At 37.3% G+C, this 22,621-nt stretch overlaps 2 protein-coding genes across 8 annotated transcripts in view; both read right to left on the bottom strand.

The window, feature by feature from the left end:
- Positions 1-396, bottom strand: part of calcrla (calcitonin receptor like receptor a) — a 152,575-nt gene extending 152,179 nt beyond the window's left edge. Inside the window, exon 1 of the mRNA XM_089133050.1 lies at positions 103-396. The gene's annotated coding sequence lies outside the window, so the exon portion shown is untranslated. The remainder of the gene's footprint in view (positions 1-102) is intronic.
- A 542-nt stretch (positions 397-938) lies between these two features.
- Positions 939-22,621, bottom strand: part of tfpia (tissue factor pathway inhibitor a) — a 58,671-nt gene continuing 36,988 nt past the window's right edge. For 2 of the 7 annotated variants that reach the window (XM_089133051.1, XM_039647232.2), the window contains exons 3-9: positions 17,008-17,178; positions 10,592-10,675; positions 10,258-10,284; positions 4,046-4,129; positions 3,712-3,738; positions 3,048-3,227; positions 939-1,899 (exon numbers count right to left, since the gene is read on the bottom strand). In XM_089133051.1, the coding sequence (XP_088989177.1) occupies positions 1,832-1,899; positions 3,048-3,227; positions 3,712-3,738; positions 4,046-4,129; positions 10,258-10,284; positions 10,592-10,675; positions 17,008-17,178 (641 nt within the window). In that variant the 3' untranslated portion in view covers positions 939-1,831. The remainder of the gene's footprint in view (positions 1,900-3,047; positions 3,228-3,711; positions 3,739-4,045; positions 4,130-10,257; positions 10,285-10,591; positions 10,676-17,007; positions 17,179-22,621) is intronic. The other 5 variants (XM_089133054.1, XM_089133052.1, XM_039647234.2 and 2 more) reach the window with 5 other exon arrangements.

Raw genomic sequence — 22,621 nt, 5'->3', positions numbered from 1 at the left:
ACATGACAGCCTGCTTGACTGGAGAGGCTCCGGCAGCACTAAATTAATTCCCTGCCCATATATAATTCACCAGTCGCTCGCCCTTATCAAGTATTTTCTTACCTGTATATTAAATCCAAGGTGATCAGGAGAGTTTCAGATAAAAACGAGCGTGCCTTCTTGTTATTTAAAACCATAAACAGTCATTACTTTCCTTTGCGACGTCACGGTGACATCTACGATGTGCAATGTCAGAGCGCGAGATGAAAGAGCGCAAGAGACGCGCAGAGTGTGAATGACGACGGCTGTCAGGCTGGAAGATATTCAGTGTAGTGGCTTCCTGTTACATCATCACTGGTTATCCCCGCCTCGATGTCACATTGAGCGTTCCATACACTGTTTGCTTTATGCAATTTTAAATCACAAGATCGTAATATATATTATTAGTATATCCAAACAATTCTAGCTTCTAAAACTAAAAATATTTTTAGTTTTATTATTTGCTGATACATTTTTTCTTAGTGTAAATTGTTTTTTTTTTTCCTTTTTTTTCTTTCTTATTGTTCATTACATTTTATGTTGAAATTTAAAGTTGTATGTCTATTTGATAATGGGATATTTGAGGGCAAAGTAATTTAGGTAACACATTTGAGTGTCCTCCTTGTTACACTTAATATTGTAATAACAGTAAATTAATCATAATTACGTGCAACTAACTATAAAGCAAACCCAATTCCTAAACTTTACTCTAAAGTAGCTACATGTTGTTAATTAATTTAACTCGGACCTAAATGCATAATTACACTGGAACAAGGACCATAACATAAAGATTAACCTTAATCTATATTCTTATTTTGAAGCAAAAAGTTAGACCCTCTAGAAAAGATGACCCATTTAATTTTGGTCCAATTTTTCCATCTTATTAAATTTCACAGAAAAAAATATGTACAACAAGTACATTGAATCAAATGCTTTAAATTTTAATAGACTCCACCAGTCAACTCTAAGAAACATAATGAAAGATCATTCAAATCCAAATGTTTAAAAAAGTTCAGGTTATGGAATAATAACAACTGGTAGCGGATTCAAAAATGTCTTCTCAAGAGTAACAGCTCCATCTTGTGTAGTATCTTAAGCATTTTTTTTAAATTTATTTTTTTAGTACAAATCTATTAAGTTCGACAATCCTTTTCACAAAAGAAACACTAGCACTCTATATGCAGCTATAGGTCTTACTGGTGATCTGTTACATTTACTATATTTTATCATAAAATGTCATGTTTTTTTAATGCTAGACTCAACTCTCAATAGATTTAATCTCAATAGATTTCCCTCAAGTCATTACATACAAACAATGGCATAAGTTCAAGGACGCAGTAAAAGGGCAGCAAAAGTAAAACATTTTGGAGGGTTTACGGTGTATACACATAATAAAAAGACAGAATTAGTAAAGTATGTTTGAATATTGAGAACATTTTACAAAAAAAAAAAAGAAGAAAGGATTTAGAATCCTCGGCAAATATTTATAACTGCCATAAATACAGTGTTAAATATAGTAGAAGTAAAGAGAGTCATTTATAATGTATGTTAATATGTAATTTAGTATGTAAATTTGTCCTTTCTTCCCCATAAAACAAAATTATGTTTTACACTTACAATACATAGAATGTCTTCATATATGAAGCCAAGATTAAAATCCATTAACTGTAATAATTATATACATGATATTAATGTGTGGGTCAGCAAGATAGAATCACATGCTGCTGTCTCTGATTTTCTCCACCACAATACCAAAGCTGCACAATGTGGATTAAAGAGTGGTTTAGCATTTGTTAAAATGAAAATATATGTCCTAGACAGATCGGAATAAGATATTTGAGGTCCTCGTCTTTATCCGTATTTGCTTTCTCCGACCATGATCTGAAAGAGAAAACATAGAGAATTAACAATACACATAAACCTTGCTTTACTTTTTTTGTGTTTTTTGTTTTCACTCTGTCTCTCTGAGCATGCATCACCATCCTTACTGACACTAAACTATGCAGTTCTTCTCAATTAAAATAGTAAAGGTGCAGTAAGCGATTTCTGGTAAACGCTGTTGATATTTGAAATTAGCAAAACAAGCACACCCCTATCCAAATGGATCACACCCCAGTCAGTGTGGTGTGTGTGTCCCTCCCTCTCTCCCTGAGCTGGGCAGAGTTTCCATCGCAGTGATGTAAGAGCGCAAGAATGGAATGGTGTGTTGTGATTGGTTTAGCGGATATGTGGCATTTTGCAGAAAAGGGAGACTGGCGTTTGTCGCGGTTTGGAAAGAAAGGGAGAAAACATTACATAATAACACGGCGGATATCCCATTTTACGTAAAATTAAACACTGTTTTGTATCTGGTCGGTATTGAAAAGTCCGATTTTTGCAGTAACTCATTTTTTTTTTAAATGGCGTTTATCGCGTTTTGGAACCAAACTCTTCATATATTTTCTGTATTTTCAGCAGTGAACTATTTTTTACTTGTTCTACCTCACACGTTTTTAATATTTGTTAAATATTGGTTAGCTACGGTACTTGTTCTACTATTTACTATTCTTTTTGTTTTGTTTTTTTTTCAATAAAAAGTTCAATAAATGTTCCTTTTTATAACATTTGTTATAATCACTGTGTCATTTTTATGATATAAATTGAGGGAGCAAAAGCAGTATCAGCTCCAAATATCGGCTGATGAAAATCGGAAGCCTGTATCGGACATTGGCTAAGGCTGATGGAAAAAAAAAAAAAAAAAATCAGTATCGGCACTAAAAAATCCTCTGGTTGTATTTTCTCTGGCATCTTCCTTAGTCTGCTAATCTCTGCTCTCATTCTCTCATTCTCTCTCTCTCTCTCTCTCTCTCTCTCTCTCTCTCTCTCATACACATCATGATACACATCAGAGTGTATACGCCCCTTACAGCTGATTGGCTAAAAAGTGTGTTTTGGTGCTCAGTCAGCTGTTTACAAAAGCGTTTTTCAAAAATCGCTTACAGTACCTTTAAACCCTCAAAAAACAAAAACAATGTCTGCAGTAAACACACCTTTCGTGCACATCTTCATGCAGTGTCTCTTGTGGACAAAGTTGTTTTTGTTGCCTCCACAGCCACTGTAGCGAAAAGCCTGGCATCTCCCAGTCCTGGGGTTGTACACGTATCTCCTCTCAGAGCCGTCACAATCGCCCCGATCAACTGGACTCATGCAGATTTCTGGGGGACTGAACTCTGAAATGCAATAACAATATATTATCAATAGCTGTTTAAAATGCACTTTCATGCATGTTCCATGGAGACAAAGCCCATAATAATGATGTTTCAAGTTTCAAAGATCAAAGTGCACAACAAAAAAAAAGTTGTTGTTGTCTCCCAAAAGAAAGAACCGATTACGAGTCGTCAGAATTTCCAGTCTTATTTCCTGCTCGAACCTACGTAGGTTTGTAACAAATGGTCATTAATTGACCGTGAACAATGTCTAATTTGACCCGTCCTTAACACTGTAGTTGTAGCAGAGGCCTGGAATAGTTTGGTTCATGTTGTCACTTCTCTTATGTACACTTAATGTACTTCCAAAAGGTTGAGGACTCGTACTCAAATTGATTTTGTATAAAACCGATAGTAATGTTACTATTCTTATCACTGTGTATACAAGCGATGAGGAAGCTGAAATTTAGATATGGTTTAAGGGGGGTTTCGTTTCTGACGATCTCACCTGCTTCCTGAGCAGCTGGTTGGGAGACTTTTTGCAGTGACACATGGGATGCATCCAAAGTAAATCACAAAAAAAGATTCATATAAAAGGTTCTATTGTTCTCATTTGTAAGTCGCTTTAGGTAAAAGTATCTGCTAAATTATGAAATGACTAAATGTATGTAAATGTATCAATGGTATTTCTACAAAACAATAACGTTTTTGTGATTCTGAATCTTTGCCGAAAAGGTACTAAAAATAACTTGGTGCACCTTTAAGAACAGATTATTGTAATATGCAGTATACATGAAAAGTTTTTCTGACATTATAAACAAGCAGGTTGTGTCTCATCTCACCATTAGGGAGAGGTTCTGTCCTGGGTTTTGCTTCTTCTACCTCTGGTTTTAATGGAGCATTTTGTTCCATGTGGTTTGAGCCAGCTAAATGGAGGAAACAAAGTGAAAATTCTTATCACTGTGTATACAAGCGATGAGGAAGCTGAAATTTAGATATGGTTTAAGGGGGGTTTCGTTTCTGACGAATAATAATAATTTTTAAATAAAGTTATTTTTGGATACCTCCAAAACATGACGGAATATTCACTTGCACAATCGGGCCAGCATTGCATCGTAACTAAAGTTTATCATTTTCATGTCTTTTTAAGTTTTACCAATTTAAACATTCAAGCAATTCAAGATATGTTTTTCACTGCGTGCACATACAGTAAAGTCGAAATCCGCCTCACAAACAGCTCGCCAGTAACACAAGTTCTTTTTCGTGGATTATATGGATTTAAAAGTTAAAAACATGCAAAATTATATCAACTCTGGTCTTGGTCAGTAACCTTGTAAAGACAGTCGGTTATGTCTTAAATAAGCATAAAACGTCTGCGACAGACAGTATAATTAAACGGTAATGCATCCGTGCACTAGTTCTTAAAGTGAACGCAGCCATATGTATTTGTTATTCATTTTGTTGTCTAATATGGCATTAATTGTAAGGAATCAGAATTAATAACCTATGCATTTAATTCAGTCAGGACTAAAAGACTATCCAGTGTTATTTTATATTGGATTACTACATTCAGTCCCTGTAGTCTTTCTGACAACCCAAAAAAATATATATACTGTATATTTATGTCTTTATTCTATTGCTTATTTATTTGTGCTATTTTTTTTTTTCAATTTAATTCAAAGATTGAAAACAAGCTTCCATGTGTTGCTCTTAACAAACAATCACCCCATTGTAAAAAAAACAAAAAAACATTTAGGTATAGATCAATGTAATACATTTTTTTTAAATGATATCTATCTATCTATCTATCTATCTATCTATCTATCTATCTATCTATCTATCTATCTATCTATCTATCTATCTATCTATCATCTATCTATCTATCTATCTATCTATCTATCTATCTATCTATCTATCTATCTATCTATCTATCTATCTATCTATCTATCTATCTATCTATCTATCTATCTATCTATCTCAAACTAAATAACCTGATCCTGTTTTAATCAAGACGTACAATTGTTCTTACTTGTCCAATTTTCAGCATTAATTTTGCATCTTGCATCAAAATCCTGTCTATTCATTGTATGCATTTAGTGTAGTGTACCTAAAATAAAAATACTTTAATATACAGGTTTGTGGCTCTTAATTTGTTTGTATTAATTAACCACTTGTAAACTTATGTCCAGTTCTTTTATATAAATATAGGATTTGTATCACATCTATATACATTATTGTCGAATCGAGAATTGAAATCGAAATGAGAGCTTGCAAATCGAAATTGAATCCAATTTGAACATCAAAGTCGATACCCAGCCCTAGAAAGCGAGGCTGTGAGGGATAGACATCCCTCTCTTCAGTGGGTTGTACTGTTATTTAATGTGTCTTTGGAGTGTTCTGCTGATGAAAAACTGCAAAAATATTTTTTTCAAGAAATTTCAGTAGACAAAAAACTTTATATTATCTAGGGGCTTAATACAGCATTTTACCGCGTACGGCTGGTTGCCATTGAAAACAAGGTAGGTCTATCGCTAACAGCAACGCTTTCATACCCGTCATGGCGCTGCTCTGAATAAGGTCAATTGAACAATTAACTATCCACTTTTAATAATAATAATGCTTTGTTTATTTAAGCACCTTTCCCAAGCTTAAGGTCACTGTACAGAGTAGCAATACTTAAAATGTCCATGCCCCTTTGCTGCTAAGGACCAATTACAGTAACTGTATTATTTGCAATGTACACTACTGTGCATACTATAAGTAAACCTCACATCTGATCTCTATTTATCTTATTTTTTTGTTTATATTTTATGTTTTGTTCAACCGTAGATGATGTAAACCTACGTATAAAGTGGGACACTATGATAATTTGTTATTGTTGTTATGATCCAAGTTATCAAGTTACCAAGTACATCAATGTTATCTTGTATTATTTTAATACATTAAGTTATTATTTAATGACTAATTTAAAGTTATATAATGACAAATTTTAAAACATAAGTGTACTACTTCCTATTTTTATTCTAGCTGGACTGGCATTAAACTTTATTTGACTTGTATACATGATCCACTAGATGGCAGTAAAAATCTAAGCATCATCCTTCAATAGCGCCACAATGGCCATCTAATGCTGCGTCCCATTTATCCTACTTATTCCACACCCTGTACTCTTTTTGTGAAGAAACGTTAACACCCTTTTCAGTGTGTAGCAGAAGAGTAGACCAGCTTTGGGACATATTGTACTATCACGTCATACAATTGTGTCTTTAACAGAAAGTAATTTTGTCACATTCTCCACATTTCATTCATTTAATTTCATCCCATATTGGAGAGAAATGCAGTAGCATGTTGATCTGCTGAAGACATGGGTCTTTCATGCAGAGAACTCTCCTCATATTTTTTGCACTATGATTCATTTAAAAGTTAACCCCTTAACTGATTATTGCTGAAGTGAAAGCACTTCAAAAAATGAAAGTATGAAAAAGTTATGGAAGTTTAAATTTACAGTAAATCAAATATACTGTACTTAATATTTTTTTCTTTGACATAAAATATATATTTTACAAAATATTGGCTAATATAAAATTACTATAAAATCAAGGCCACCAGAAATAGCCACCGGGTGACATATATTCTATTGAATATAATTGCATTCTGCCGTAACAAATTAATAAATTTCAAAATATAGAATCTTGAGACTCAGACCTTTCTGACAATATGTGTTTTGTCAAGATTAGAAAAGATTTTGATCATAAATTATGAAACATGATGCCAAAAAGAGAAGGAGCCCTATGAAAGAATTTAGAATACTGTTTTTAATGGTAACGCAATGTCCAATTTCAAAAAGCTTTTCACAGGATGAATTGTGAGTTTGTACGTTTTTAAATGATACCTAATTTATAATAACTACTAAAATATGTAATGTAATAAAAAGGCGGTAAAAGATAATGTTATATTTTAGAGTATATATATATATATATATATATATATATATATATATATATATATATATATATATATATAAATTCATCTATTACTGTTACAACAAAATTTGTAACATAAAAAAGTGCTAACATATCTATTTAGGAGTCTTACGATACCTTTAGGAGTCTTACGAACCTTTCCAACGATATATAATTTGTCACGATTAGATTAGGATTTAATTGTTATAAACTTAGGCGTCCCGCTAGCGGCAAGGAAAGCCAAACAGATCTTTATTATAAAAGTTCACATTGTTGTTGCAGATGAAATATAACACTGATAACAGTTAATAAATGTTTATTAGGATAAATGTTGATATTAGTCAGTCCTTTATCTGAACCTCTCTACTTAACTGTGGGTGGCGCATATCCAACATGCCAAGTTTGTAGTTTTTTAACACTTTTTATTTGTTTGTAGTTCTGAGTCAAGTCAAGTCAATTTATTTATAGAGCACAACATAAACACAACATTTGTTGATCCAAAGTGCTTTACAGACGGTCAAGAGAAAAAAAAAGAAAAACAATAATAACAATAATAATAACAGTAATAAAAATGAATGGAGAAAACTATTAATAGTAATAAACTAATAAAAGAACATTTCTACGTACATATGCACAGTGTACCATACACAGCGTCACTCAAACGCGAGAGTATAAAAGTGAGTCTTTAAGCTAGATTTAAAAACGTTGAGCGATGGAGAGGCCCTGATATCAAGGGGTAAGCTGTTCCAAAGTTTAGGTGCAGCAACCGCGAAAGCTCGGTCGCCTTTGGATTTGCAACGTGAGCGAGGGACTGATAAAAGAAGCTGGTCACCGGATCTTAATGACCTAGAGGTTGTATATGGCTGGATGAGTTCACAGAGGTAATCCGGGGTCATCCAAATCATCTTACAAAGTGCAGGGATAGCCTTAGTTTAGAGTGTGCACATAACCAATCTTCAAAAAGCAACTGGAAAAGTAGACCATCTGGGGACTTCTGGCATACTCTTTTCAAAATACTTGTGGCGAGCAGTCGAGGGACGTGAGAGAAGGGCACGAGGGCGGTGGCGTGATTAATGATGAACGACACCCAGTAGCGGAGTGGCAATCGGGAGAGTCGGGAGTTTTCCCGGTGGGCCCGTAGTGTTTCGAGGCCACGAGGGCCGGCCCGGTCTGATAAAATGTATTTATTGGAAGTTCGCCATGGCCCAAGCTAAGGGAAGAAAACATTTTTTTTTTTACATTTTCTATAACGGAGCATATATTTGCACCAAGTGCCTGTCTTTACAGCAAAACGACACCCGTCTTGAAACATCCTCAGTGGCGTGGGTCGTAGGGCGTGAAGTACTTGTAGGCAGCTTTTTGATGCGCTGAACGCGAGTTCGAATCCGCCTTGCCGAACTCTCTCTTCTCCCTTTTCCCAACACAGATATGTAAAGATGTAAAATGTAAAACCTAACATTAAGGTTTCTAGCGTTATATTTTGCTAACGAACTAAAATTGAAACCATGAATATATATGGCGTTGCGCCATTATAATAACTGACATTAGAATAGCATCCAGTTTGTGCTGCATGATTACTTTGCTCACGCGATCATCATGGTCAGGCTGCTGGTGTTTTCTCCTAAATAAAAGCTGAAGGGTTTATTTCTTGCAAGTGAAGAAATTAGGCCAAAAGTATTTTAATTTTCCTATATTATAGTGTAATGTAGGTTAAAATATAGTCTTGAAATAGCCTACTCATTTTCATTCACATAGTAGGCCTACATTTATAGGCTATAAATGGATTTTACAGTACGTCATAGAAATAATTATAAATCATTATTACATTATTATAATAATTGTTTGGCATCCTAAAACACCATTGATAATGTAATGCAGACTGAGACTCTCATAACTAAAAAGATGTTTGAGCCCTCTTCATTGTCCTGGTACAAATTAACGTTTTTTCTTTGTTCAACGAGCAGTTCATGGGTTGAAGCTCTTAATTTCGATCTCTCAGAGAGCACGAGATTGATGCATTATAACCTTAAAATGTCCAAAATTTTCTTGCGGGGGAGCATGCCCCCGAACCCCCCTAGAGGCACAGAGTCCTCCCAACATAGTTTTAGAAATTACTATGGGAAAGAACGACCATTTATGACCTTTACTCCAGCATACTAGTACAACAATGTTCCTTTTTAATCAGTAAAACTGTAAATGCTATCGGCTATTAAAATCGTGCCGGCGACGAGGGCCGGTGGTCTACGAAATTTCCCGGTAGATTTTTTGGTCCCACTCCGCCCCTGACGACACCTGTGAGACGCACCGGTCTAGTGTCATTCTCTCATGTCCCTCGACCTCACCTGCTTGCCTCAATACTATGCTTTGGGACACACTTATTCTAATCTCACATAGGCCTACTATTTACTGTAGGTAGTATGCACATTGTGACGCAGGGTGAGTCATCTTTTAACCCATAATCAATTACTGTAATTAATTAGCAATAACTTTTAACTCAAAAAGTAAATTGCAAATAATAAATTAGTAAAACAGACCACTGACAGAATGGTTTATCTTAATTCACTTCATTAATTGCTGTGATTAAAGAGGCAAATGTGGAGTAGTATGAATGAATAGCCATTAACACATTGTAACCATATAAATGTTACAATTACAGAAACTGAAATGCAGGTTTTTTTTATATTAATATCAGGATAATAAATATTACATTTTTGACAGTGATTTTTATGTGTCTCAGTGTGTGCTATCTCTGTGCCAGGCTGGGATGTCATGAGCCCTGGAGCTGAGGAGCAGAGAACAGCTCTTAACTGTCAAAATAAGCAGAAGGAGGCTAAGCTGCCCTCTGGACTCAAACAGACTGTCTGACATGAAAACACAGCTGTCTAGAACCCTCTACCTTCACATCCACAGCTAATATAGTGTGTGTGTGTGTGTGTGTGTGTGTGTGTGTGTGTGTGTGTGTGTGTGTGTGTGTGTGTGTGTGTGTGTGTGTGTGTGTGTGTGTGTGTGTGTGTGTGTGTGTGTGTGTGTGTGTGTGTGTGTGTGTGTGTGTGTGTGTGTGTGTGTGTGTGTGTACATGTGTGTGATCTCACCTGCTTCCTGAGCAGCTGGTTGGGAGACTTTTTGCAGTGACACATGGGATGCATCCAAAGTAAATCACAAAAAAAGATTCATATAAAAGGTTCTATTGTTCTCATTTGTAAGTCGCTTTAGGTAAAAGTATCTGCTAAATTATGAAATGACTAAATGTATGTAAATGTATCAATGGTATTTCTACAAAACAATAACGTTTTTGTGATTCTGAATCTGTGCCGAAAAGGTACTAAAAATAACTTGGTGCACCTTTAAGAACAGATTATTGTAATATGCAGTATACATGAAAAGTTTTTCTGACATTATAAACAAGCAGGTTGTGTCTCATCTCACCATTAGGGAGAGGTTCTGTCCTGGGTTTTGCTTCTTCTACCTCTGGTTTTAATGGAACATTTTGTTCCATGTGGTTTGAGCCAGCTAAATGGAGGAAACAAAGTGAAAACATCACATTTGATGTCCTTTTGTTACAGAGTCTTTCTCAGGTTGCACAAAAACGCACCATTAGGGATAGTTCACCCAAACGTAAATTAGTAAGAAGTAGAGAAGTAAAAAAAGAGAAGTAAATTTCGTTCCTCTTCGAAACACAAATGAAGATATTTTGAATAAAATCAGAGCGATTTCTGTTTCTCCATTGACAGCTACGCAACTACCATGTTGATGCTTCAAAACGTTTATAAAGAGATCGTAAACCGAATCCATATGAATTGAGCGGTTCAGTTCAAATTTTCTGAAGAGACTCAATCACTTTATATGATGAACAGATTGAATATAGGCTGTTTGTACTTTTAAGTAGGGCTGGGCGATATGGCCAAAAAAATCATATCTCGATATTTTTTGGTCAAATGGCGATATACGATATATATCTCGGTACTTTCTACGCTTTCTATTTAGATAAAGAAAATCTTTATATTTAAAAATATATATTTAAAATATATATATATATATTTAAAATATATATATATATATATATATATATATATATATATTCACATTCGGCCCAATGATATCCTACAAACAATGTTGATATTGAAGGATATGGAAACAAATATAATATAGGCTATGCAATATATTATGTGCAAAACTAATTATATAAGCCTGCATTTGATTACCCCATTATAATCACTTTCACTTTCATTAAAAATATATACTTGTAGGTTTAAAATTCCACATATGGCACATTTATTTTCTCCAACAACAAATATTTTAGCAATATGTTTATTTTAGTCAGAATTATTGCGTACTACGTAGTACTATTCATGCGCATGCGCGCGCCGGCGCTCGTTCAAGGAAGCATGAATTTTAGCGGAGATTCACTTGCAGAAGCTCGTCCTCTTCTGACATGGACATATTTGTTGTGAAATGGACATATTTGCTTTACTTTCTAACATTTACAGATGGAGAATATACCTGTGAAATGTAAGTTGAGCACTGAGGAAAGCACCACATCTCAAACGCATTAAACAGCGCAAGTACTGTATATCTGTCAGTCAGCAACAGTGTCTGTCAGAGCATTTGCCTTAAACTTGTTAACTATATCAAAGTGATTTTGACACAATTAATATAAGCTTGTGTCATGTTTAGGACAAATTGTACTACGTTGCCTAGCTACTTTCACTGCAGCAGCTCACATTGCAACCTCCGCTATTTTTCAGATGTGCTCATATCAAACTACTGTATCGATATAAACGGTATTGCCTCATTCCATATCGTTTCAAAAAATATAACGATACATCGTACATACTCGATATATCGCCCAGCCCTACTTTTAAGGCTTTTATTATAATGTTTATGCTTGCTGATCAATGTTTATATGTTGATCAGCAAGCATAAACAGTATAATAAAGGTCGCTGCGTGTGCACGCGAAGATGGCGGCGCGTGCACACGCAGCGACCTCGCTCTGTCCCAACAGAAAGGTGTTTTGTTCGTTTAAAAAATGTTTGTCCGAATGTTTTACGTGTTCGTCTCGTCTTACTACGTCGCACTACAAATACAGCAGGCAGTTTCTATTGGATATCTGCAAAAGAAAGGTTTGCAGCGGTCTGGACTCTGCTACTCCTCCCCTGGTAAGAAAGCGTCGGAAGCGGTGTGCGAGGGAGCAGAAGAGGGGCAAGCACGGAGGCGTCCGGGCCAGGCTAGTGGGTAATCCAACTCGCCCAGCCATACCATCCATTCTCCTGGCAAATGTACGATCACTGGACAACAAAATGGATTATATACGACTGCTCAGATCAATGAACCGGACAGTAAGTAACTGCTGTGTGCTCGTCTTCACTGAGACTTGGCTAAATGATAACATTCCTGACTCTGCTGTACAACTGGAGCAGCTAGCATGCTATCGAACAGACAGGGCCATTGTAAAGGGAGGAAAATCACGAGGAGGGGGAATCTGTTTTTACATCCGTGATGAATGGTGCCGGGAAACTGTAGTAGTAAGCAAACACTGCTCACCACTGGCGGAGTTTATGATCATAAAATGCCGTCCTTTTTACCTGCCAAGGGAAATTACCGCGATTTTGCTAGTCGCAGTATACATCCCCCCCACCAACAATAACACCGATAGGAGCACGGCTATTATGGAACTGTACCAGGCTGTCAGTGAACAACAGACGGCACACCCAAACGGCTTCATCATCTTCGCTGGAGATTTTAACCATGCAGATCTTAAAACTGTTCTTCCAAAGCTACACCAGCATGTTGATTCTCCAACGAGAGGAGACAGCATCCTGGACCTGGTTTACACTACACACAAAGGAGCATACAAAGCCATCCCCCTCCCCCACATTGGACTTTCTGACCATAATACTGTTATGCTAATGCCCGCATACAGACAAAGAGTGAAAGCAAACAAACCGGTTCGCAAGCAGGTAAAAGTGTGGCCTGAGGGAGCCTCTGATGTTCTTCAAGACTGCTTTGACACAACAGACTGGGAAATGTTTAAGCAGGCAGCTACTTACAATAACCAGACAGACATAGAGGAGTATACAGATACTGTAACCTCTTACATCACCAAGTGCATTGACGATGTGACCCACACAAAAGACATCATCACTCGGGCTAACTGGAAGCCATGGTTGACAGGAGATGTCCTCAGGCTGCTGAGGGCCAGAGACAAAGCCTACAGAGCTGGGGATGTAGCTGGCATGAGAACAGCGAGAGCCAACCTGTCCCGTGGCATCAAAGAAGCAAAAAAAAAAATACACTCACAAGATAACCACCCACTTCAAAGACAGCAGGAACTCACAAAGCCTATGGCAGGGCATTCAGGCCATCACGGACTACAAACCCACGCTACAGAGCTGTGAGAGCAACATCCCTTTGCTCAATAATTTGAACGACTTTTTTGCTTGCTTTGAAGCACAAAATAGCACCTGCCCACAGAAGACCCCTCCTCCTCCACATGAGCAGCCTCTGTGCCTCTCTGCCGATAGCGTGAAGAGGACACTTGCTGCTATCAACATTCGAAAGGCAGCAGGCCCAGATAACATCCCGGGTCGTGCGCTGAAGGACTTCGCTGAGGAGTTGAAGGATGTCTTCACAGACATCTTTAACACTTCCCTGAAGCAAGCCATCGTCCCATCATGTTTCAAAGCTGCCACCATCATACCTGTGCCGAAGAAAACTGCTCCATCCTGCTTCAATGACTACCGCCCCGTGGCACTGACACCCATCATCATGAAGTGCTTTGAGCGGCTTGTCATGTCACAAATAAAATCCATTCTTCCCCCCACCCTGGACCCCTTCCAGTTTGCATACCTTGCCAAACGGTCCACAGAGGATGCAATCAATCTGCTCTACCCTCAACCCAGCCCTCACCGACTTGGAAAAAAGAGACTCATATGTGAGATTACTGTATATAGACTTCAGTTCTGCATTCAACACAATAATACCACAACAACTAATCCGCAAACTTGACGAACTGGGACTCAGTACCTACCTCTGCAGCTGGCTACTAGACTTCCTCTGCCAGAGGTCTCAAGTAGTACGTGTTGGAAATAACATTTCAAGCAGCCTCACACTGAGCACGGGGGCCCCTCAAGGCTGCGTGCTCAGCCCGCTGCTCTTCACCCTGCTGACGCATGACTGAACTGCAACTTACAGCAACAACCATATAGTGAAATTTGCTGATTACACTACTCTAGTGGGACTCATCACCAAGGGCGACGAGACCAAATACAGGTTGGAGGTTGACCTTCTGACCACATGGTGCAGGGACAACAACCTCCTGCTGAATGTCAGCAAAACTAAGGAGATTATTGTTGACTTCCAGAGAGGCCACACCCAACACCTGCCACTGACCATCAACAGTGCTGTGGTGGAGAGAGTGAGCAGCACCAAATTCCTGGGGGTGCACATCAGTGAAGACCTCTCCTGGACCACCAACACTGCATCACTGGTAAAGAGGGCTCAACGCCACCTGTACTTCCTGCGGAAACTCAGGCGGGTAAGTGCTCCACCAGCCATCATGACCACATTCTACCGAGGCACCATTGAGAACATCCTCTCCAGCTGTATTGTTGTGTGGGGCGGAAGCTGCACTGACTACAACAGAAAAGCCCTGCAGCGCATAGTGAACACAGCTGGAAGGATTATTGGTGCCTCACTTCCCTCCCTGAAGGATATTCACACCTCCCACCTCACACGCAGGGCCATCACAATCGTGAGTGATGCAAGTCACCCCGCTCACAATTTGTTTGAACAACTGCCCACTGGGAAGAGGTACAGAAGCCTGCACGCCCGCACCACCAGAATCACAAACAGCTTCATACACCAGGCTGTTAGGAGGCTGAACTCTCTCCCCCATCTCCCCCCGGTTACATATCCTGGACTTGCACTACTCCACTTGCGCACTTGCGTTGCTGTTGCTGTCTTGTTTGTCCTGAAAACTGACTTTTGCACTATTATTATATTGACTGTATGCATAATTGAACATAATTGAACGGACTTTTGCACTATTTGCACTATTATATTGACTGAATGCGAAGTGAAGTGTTTTTGTAGTAATATATTAGTCTGTTTCATTTTCGTGGCCCTTTTAAGACATTTAGGACACCTAGAGATTAAAGGTGCGGTAAGCAATATTTTCTGAAGCGCTGTTGAAAGTGGATCAGACCAAGCATTACAACACACTTGTAGACAATCAGCAGTAGGGGGCGTATACACTCATGATGGGGGAGGAGAGAGAAACGCAAGTATCAAGTAACTTTGTGGGCGGGTCTTGGGAGCTATTTTACCAGCAGGATAAATGACTCTTGCGCCAGGCGCAAGTTTAAAAGGGGTTGATCTGAAGTAGCCTCATTATTCATAGGTGTGGTTTGGGCGTAACGTGAAATAAACCAATCAGAGCGACATCCAACATACCCTTTAGGAGCAGGTGCGCATTTTGCATGACGGATTGTTATTATAACGGCAGGTTAACCAGGCGCGCGCCAGGAGCGTTCACAGCTGAGGAAACCAACGTTCTTGTCAGGGCCATGAAAGACAGAGAAGTAACATTGTATGGGGATTGGAGAAACCACCCAAATCAGCGTCGGTTAAACATTATATATTTATATATATATACATACATTATATTATATATACATTATATATTATATGTTTCTCGCCACTATTGGGCAAACAGGTCTGATCTTTCTGTACTATAATTAGCCTTAAAACAATGATTTCCCTCATGTGTTAATATTTTTCCTTGTTATAATATATGATTTGCAAAAATAAAAACTGCTGCATCTGTGTTGATAAGAGAATCAAAATGAATGCGCATTGTTCACCCATAGCGGGCCAAGCATGCGCGCCCGTATTATGGCCAAGCATGCGCACTTAAAATAGCATTATGAACAACGCGCAATGCCACTGACTTAAGACCAGGATTTTTCTGGTCAGTGGCGCAATTGTTTTCTGGAACTGTAAAATATCACCAGGAAATGTTTGCGCCGAAACACGCCTCCTTTTTGCGCCGATCCTCCCAAGGAGCGCAAGATCATTTCCTAGTTTACCGACATGCGTCTGTGGATGGAAAAAGCCCGCTTTGCGCGGGTGCAAAATAGGAATGAGACATGCATTAGTGTATAAAGTCATTTGCGCCGAAATGTAAGATAGAGCCCTGATTGTCATTCATCTTTGCTTTTTTTATGTGAAGCATTATTTTGCCTCACTTCAGCAATCATAAAGAGAATTGTCTAATATTGTATTGCATGTTCGTGCATTTTGGGGGCTTTACATGTATGGTGTGTGGAACAGTTATCTAAACAAAAATCCAATTGTGGTAAACAAATAAAGATGTATTGAGTCCACCCTTTGGTCGCCTTAAAGTTTTATGAAAAGGTTTTTTTGTTCGCTAATTGTTTTCCCATCTTTTCTTACAATAAGCAAGCTGCCGCCCCTTTAAGACATCTGTGTAAACGCTCTGTTCACAAGTGAAATAAAATACAGTGCTGTTCTGACACTCAAGCTTTGTTTGCTGTCTGGTCGAATATACTGTATACAAGTTTTTATACAAGGACAATTTAATTCCTAAAGATATAATTTTCTACAGTGCATTTGACTGTTTAATTGTTGCTAAAAATAGAATGCAACAAGCTGGATTTGAGTCTAAATTAAAAGTGCAAACTGTTCTATAAAATGAAGGATAGAATACCAAAGGGCTGTAACCTTTGTCAAGCACATGACTTTAATTACAGGGCTTGTACAAAAGCAGTATGATATTATTGAAAATTGCAGAGAAGAGAAATGTTTCATTGCTGGTACATACGTTGACATCTCTCATGGCATTCTTTTATGGTCTTAAAGTTGTTGGCATTCCCATAGCAGCCACCATAAAAGAATCGTTTGCATTCTTGGCTCTTGAAATCGAAAAAAAAGCGAGGCACCAGTCCTCTGCATGGCCCCGGCTCATCCTCCAGATGACATGGACTCTTGTCCTCTAAAAAACAACAACAGCAAAAAGATGGGACAGCCATAAATCATGTGCTCCTTTTCATTAATTTCAGTCTTAGAAAATGCTGTGTGTTTTTTTTTCTTCTTATTTGGAATACCACATACAATCATTTCTCATGATCACAGATATTGATCAAATCTCTGTGACTGATAAACACGAGTTGCAATAAGTACACTTTCAGGTTGCAAAAAGCCATGCATTGTCAAAATAATGATTTTTGCAAGCAAAATAGAAATTGTAAGCACTTCATTATATTACAGTAGCTATTTTACCAGTGCCTGATTTTTCATGGTCTCCTCATTGAAATTAATATTTTTCCCTGTTTGCTAGCTTTAATTTCTCAGCTCTGAATAGTTGTGTACAGCACTTTCAAAATAGAAAACAAAATAGCATTAATTTTCCCATTATTTTATCCAAAATGGATTTTACAATGAGAACACAGAAATTAGCACAACAGAGAAAGTATGGCATATATATATATATATATATATATATATATATATATATATATATACACATATATATATACTATAATGTTACATATATATATATATATATATATATATATATATTGAATGTTTCATGATTAATTTGGAATTGGATATTAAGCAGCGGCTTTCATCAGAAGCAGTTTGACCGTCGCCTTAACAGATTTGGCCATGAGCCACAGACAGCCCGGAGTGATTGATATATTTTCTCTCCATAGCACATGCCCTGTTGATATATTAATGGCTGGATTCCAAAGTCCAACAGATTAAAAAACATCACTTAATTTCCTTCCACGTTTTTGCCATGTAATGCAGAATTTATTTATGGCTACTGCTAATTAAAATATTTCACTTAAGTGGTGATTCATCATGGAGAAAGGCAGCTTTAATCCAATCAGCAGGGAGAAATCATCAGGGTATTTTGTTGTTCTCTCTTCTTCTTTTGTATAGATAGAATTCTAGAATTTACAAGCAACGATGAGTTACACAAACTTAATCATAAACATCTCATACTGACCATACAGATTGGAGCCGGTTGCTGCTTTTGGATATTCAATGTTAATTGCAGTGTTAAAATGAATATCTGTGAAAAACTATTATTGGCAGTCACAGGCTTCTGTAAACCAGATCTTAATGAACTTAATGTCTTTCTTTAAGGTTTAAAGGGGACATATCATGCAAAATCCACTTTTTTAGCCCTAAAATGCATTTTGTTGTATATTTGGAGTGTTTATAAGTACAGAAAAGATTAAATTATTCTCTTCAGGTGCTTTGTTTATATCTTTATATTCTGTTTTGGTCATATTTTTTTTCAACCTGTTCAGATTTTTCTGTTCTCTATTACGTTTTTTGAAAAATTACATCACTAACAGTATTTGAAGCGGAACTGACAAATAAGGACATATACTAGCCCAACACTTCAATTCGTCATTATTATTTCTCGCTCCCATTTTGTAGTCCAAGCTTAATGATGCAGAAGTTAAAAGAGGGCAAGTCAAAATGTTCGGTTGTTGGATGTAGTGACCCGAAGAACTTCAAGGATTCCAACTTTAACAACCTCCGCCAGTATAAAGAAGGGTTTGCCGATCGACTTCGTCTGAATGAGGGGTCAATTCCTTCTATCATTTAGCTGCTGTGGTTTCTGATGCTTTTCTAAACTTAAGTTATCATATTATTATCAATACAGATGTTTAGTGGTAAGATTAGACCATAGTCATTGTGCTGTGTGTGTGCTTTTTTTAACAAGAGAAATAGTTGACCTTCACTAATAATAACACATAACATTTAACTTGCATACCACTGAAGACATTGTTCTGCAGATTCGTCGTCGTCTTTGAAGCTATGGGATATAATCGTATATCTCTAATCAAACCACAATAATCAGGGTGGCTACAGGTATAAACAATTTAAATTTAAGACTTTTAAGACTTTTTAATACCACTTCTAAATTAAATTTAAGACCAAACTTACGATGGAAATATAAATTAAAACTGAAAATATACAGTAATATTTCTAAGTAAACACACTGTCTGTTAAAAAAATTGGTGAAATGACAATAACCAATTGTCAATTGCGTACGTGCGGTCGCCTGTGGAGTGAAAAGAAATACAGAAGGCATTTTTATAAACGTCTTAAGTCTTGTATGTTATAAATAATAAAGTATATTAATAAAGGCTTAGATTTAATTTACTAATAAAGGCATATAACCAGTTTATTTATAGTGTACTGATAATAGTTTCATATCATTTGTTTGTTAATTAAACAAATGAAAAGATTAAAAAAAGACTGAGACATGTTTGGTTATTTTACCTTTTAATTAATAAATTAAAAAATTAATTTGCTATATTTCAGATCAATATATTTATTTTCCCAATTGATTTTTTTTAATTAATCCTAACTTTATTCTCATCATAAGAATTATAAATAATTTATTTCCGTATAAAATAATACTACAAAGACTTAAAAATAAACAGATTAGTGCCCTGTTTTGAGGACAAGAAATGAAAACCAATGCGATATGATGAATGTCCAAAAGATGGAACTCAGTCTCTGTAACGGCCACCAAGTGTTCAGTAGTGTTCATGACATGTTGATATGCCTTTAAGACGCGTGATGTTATGTGAGCGCGCACGCTCAGTGAGAGTGAGAATGCTCGCGCAAAGAGGAAGATGACCGCTCTATCGCGGGTTTGTTTTATATTATAATGCGTTTACTTCCACTTTGATTTGTAGCGTTTTACAGAGTGTTTTCTTTAACCTGTTAACATCCGCTCTTTCGACATGTATGTGAAGAGTGTGCTTAACTGAAAGAAAGCAACTATAAAAGGACTCGTGGAACTACAAGTTCGTTTGTACTGTCTTTCCTATTCTTCATCTGGGCAGACCTCAAACTCTGACAGACGTAACAACACACAGACAGGGGTTGGATAAATATGTTTTGCTTTTAAAACTGTGTTTTAATGCGAGTATAGGCCTACGCAAATATAGAGATCGCACCCGCGTGTCTCTAAAACACACACACAGGTTACGTTAGCTTGTAGAAAATATTCCATCTGGCTGGCAGAACGATTGCCTTTGTCTGCATCTTTGCGGTGACATGACAAACATATTTAAGACCTATCCAATCTGAATTTAAGACAAATTAATACTTTTTAAGGCCTTATTTTTAGGAAAATTGATTTAAGGCTTTTTAATACTTTTTAATGACCCGCGGCCACCCTGATAATGGCCGAAAGGAGGGAGTTGAACTGACCGTGAACTCAGCGACCTGGAGAGCAGACGGGGCATTACACATCTCCTTTTTATTTAAAGGGGCCGCTTCAAAACGGGTTGCTCACAGACGCACATCAGAAAAGAGGTAGAAAAGGGGCCTGTGGAGCTGTAATAATGAGGAATTCAGACCCAATCATTGCAGTTATGCTTTATATAGACCACAAATGATTTATATGTAAAAATGAATGATTTAAAAGTATGATATGTACTAGGGGTGGAGCCGAATCCGAATACGGTATTCGGAAAGGCACAAATAATGTGTTTTTTACGAATACTTATTCCGAACAAATACTTAAAAATATATTTGTATTCGGGAACAAGAAATACTTTATATCAAAAAGCTGCGTTCCTCCGCAGTGCGCGAGTTGAGTGAGTGACGTTCAGGAAGAGGTGACTGACACAGGCTGCTCCACACAGCAACAGAGAGGGCTCGGCTGAGCGAAAAAAGCACTTAACTGCATCACTATTTTTGTTGAATAGTTGTTTGTACCTTAACTAGGTTCCGGAGGCAGTTTATAACTTTCGGGAAGCGGAGTTTGATCGGGAGTATATTCCATTATTGACGTCTGTAGACGGGTGCTCGCTCCGTTTACGTAGCTCTGTTAGCTCGGTAACGGTAATTATTTGTTTCTTATATGGCTTGGTTGAATTCTAATGTAGAATGCGGTCTGTTATTATAACAGGCCGCTGCTTATAAGTATAACACACCGTTGCCATGAAAAACAGAGCGTTGCCATGGATTCTAAACGTAGAGACAGAACGGACTATTTTTCTTCTTTAGCGGAGGCGATACAATCGTTTTTTAAATCCACAAACTCCTTTTTATATCCATATTTTGAGTCAAATTATTGATTTATTTGTTAGGTAGCCATATAATAAGCGGGGTAATGTAGAGCGAGGCAGCGAATACAAACCCTTCAGGCTTCGCGTCGGGCTCATAATCAACCTCCTCACTATAAATTATCCCTAAACTTATTCTGTCTACTCAGCGTCCTCCACCGTGGTGTTGGGGTTCATAATGTTCACAATTGTATTTTATTAGTTGTTGTTGGTTTAACCATGGTTCATGAGGTAATGGATGACTGCTATTTTCTTTTCAATGACTTTTCTTGTTACATGTTCATTGCTGGATTTATAGAAAAACATCAACCAATATTGCATATACATAATTATTATAATGGATATAATTAAAGAATCCACACTATAAAGTATTTTTAAAGATTTTTATGCCTATTTTGAATTTTACTCGAATACAAATACAAATACTTTTCCTCCCTGAACAAATACAAATACAGATACAAATACCGGCTGCTTTGCACACCCCTAATGGGCTCTATGCACGGCGTTATTTCCGGTGAAGCATTAGGGATGCTCGATAACTTCCGCCGATCATAGAGTCCAATGCAATACCGAGAATTTATATTGAATTTTATACTCCATGGTTATACTAATGAAACGTTAGTCACAAAAACAGATAAAACAGACACCCCTCGTTGTATTTATGCTTCTTTTTAAAATTATATTAAATAAACATAACTATATAAAAAATTACGTCTAAACGTATGTACGTTTCATTTCAAAGACGGGAGGACAGTAAATATTGAAGACTCTGCCATAATCCCGTTTTCTCCGGTTTTCCTCTGCTTTAATCTACACAACCGGAAATGGACGAGCATCCTTACGTCAAATGCGGAACTTATGCGTGCATATAGCCCATATGTACCCTTTAAAGGTAGGTGACTCTCAGGACACGCCTCGCACTCCATAGTGTTGTGATACGTCATATTCATGTAGCAGCTGAAGCAGTCGCGATGAGAGAACGTGCTTGAGCAACAGTTCAGAAAGGAGACATCAATCTAGTCGAACTGGACACGCGAATGAGGCGAAATCGCACTGCGTTAAACGCATCTCGCGCCGCAGGATCTCCAGACCCACGTCAACGCGTCTGTTAACATGTAAATCACTCACGCAGACGCTCTATTTGCGTTTGGTGTGAACCCTATCCCTTTAAGATAATATTGTTGTTGTCAGATTTTATTTGCAAGATTACCGTGTTGCCAAGATGGTCAAAAGGTGTTATCCCAGTTATCCCAAGTTTATGTAGATAAAACTAGCAAGCTAAATAACAAGTAACATACACCTTATGCTATTTCTACACTGTTTTACATG

The sequence above is a fragment of the Pimephales promelas genome, chromosome 7, assembly GCF_988280905.1.
Source record: "Pimephales promelas chromosome 7, fPimPro1.hap1.1, whole genome shotgun sequence".
NCBI lineage: Eukaryota > Metazoa > Chordata > Actinopteri > Cypriniformes > Leuciscidae > Pimephales > Pimephales promelas.
The sequence above is the reverse complement of the archived record's forward strand: the minus strand, read 5'-3'. Positions and strand labels throughout refer to the sequence as shown.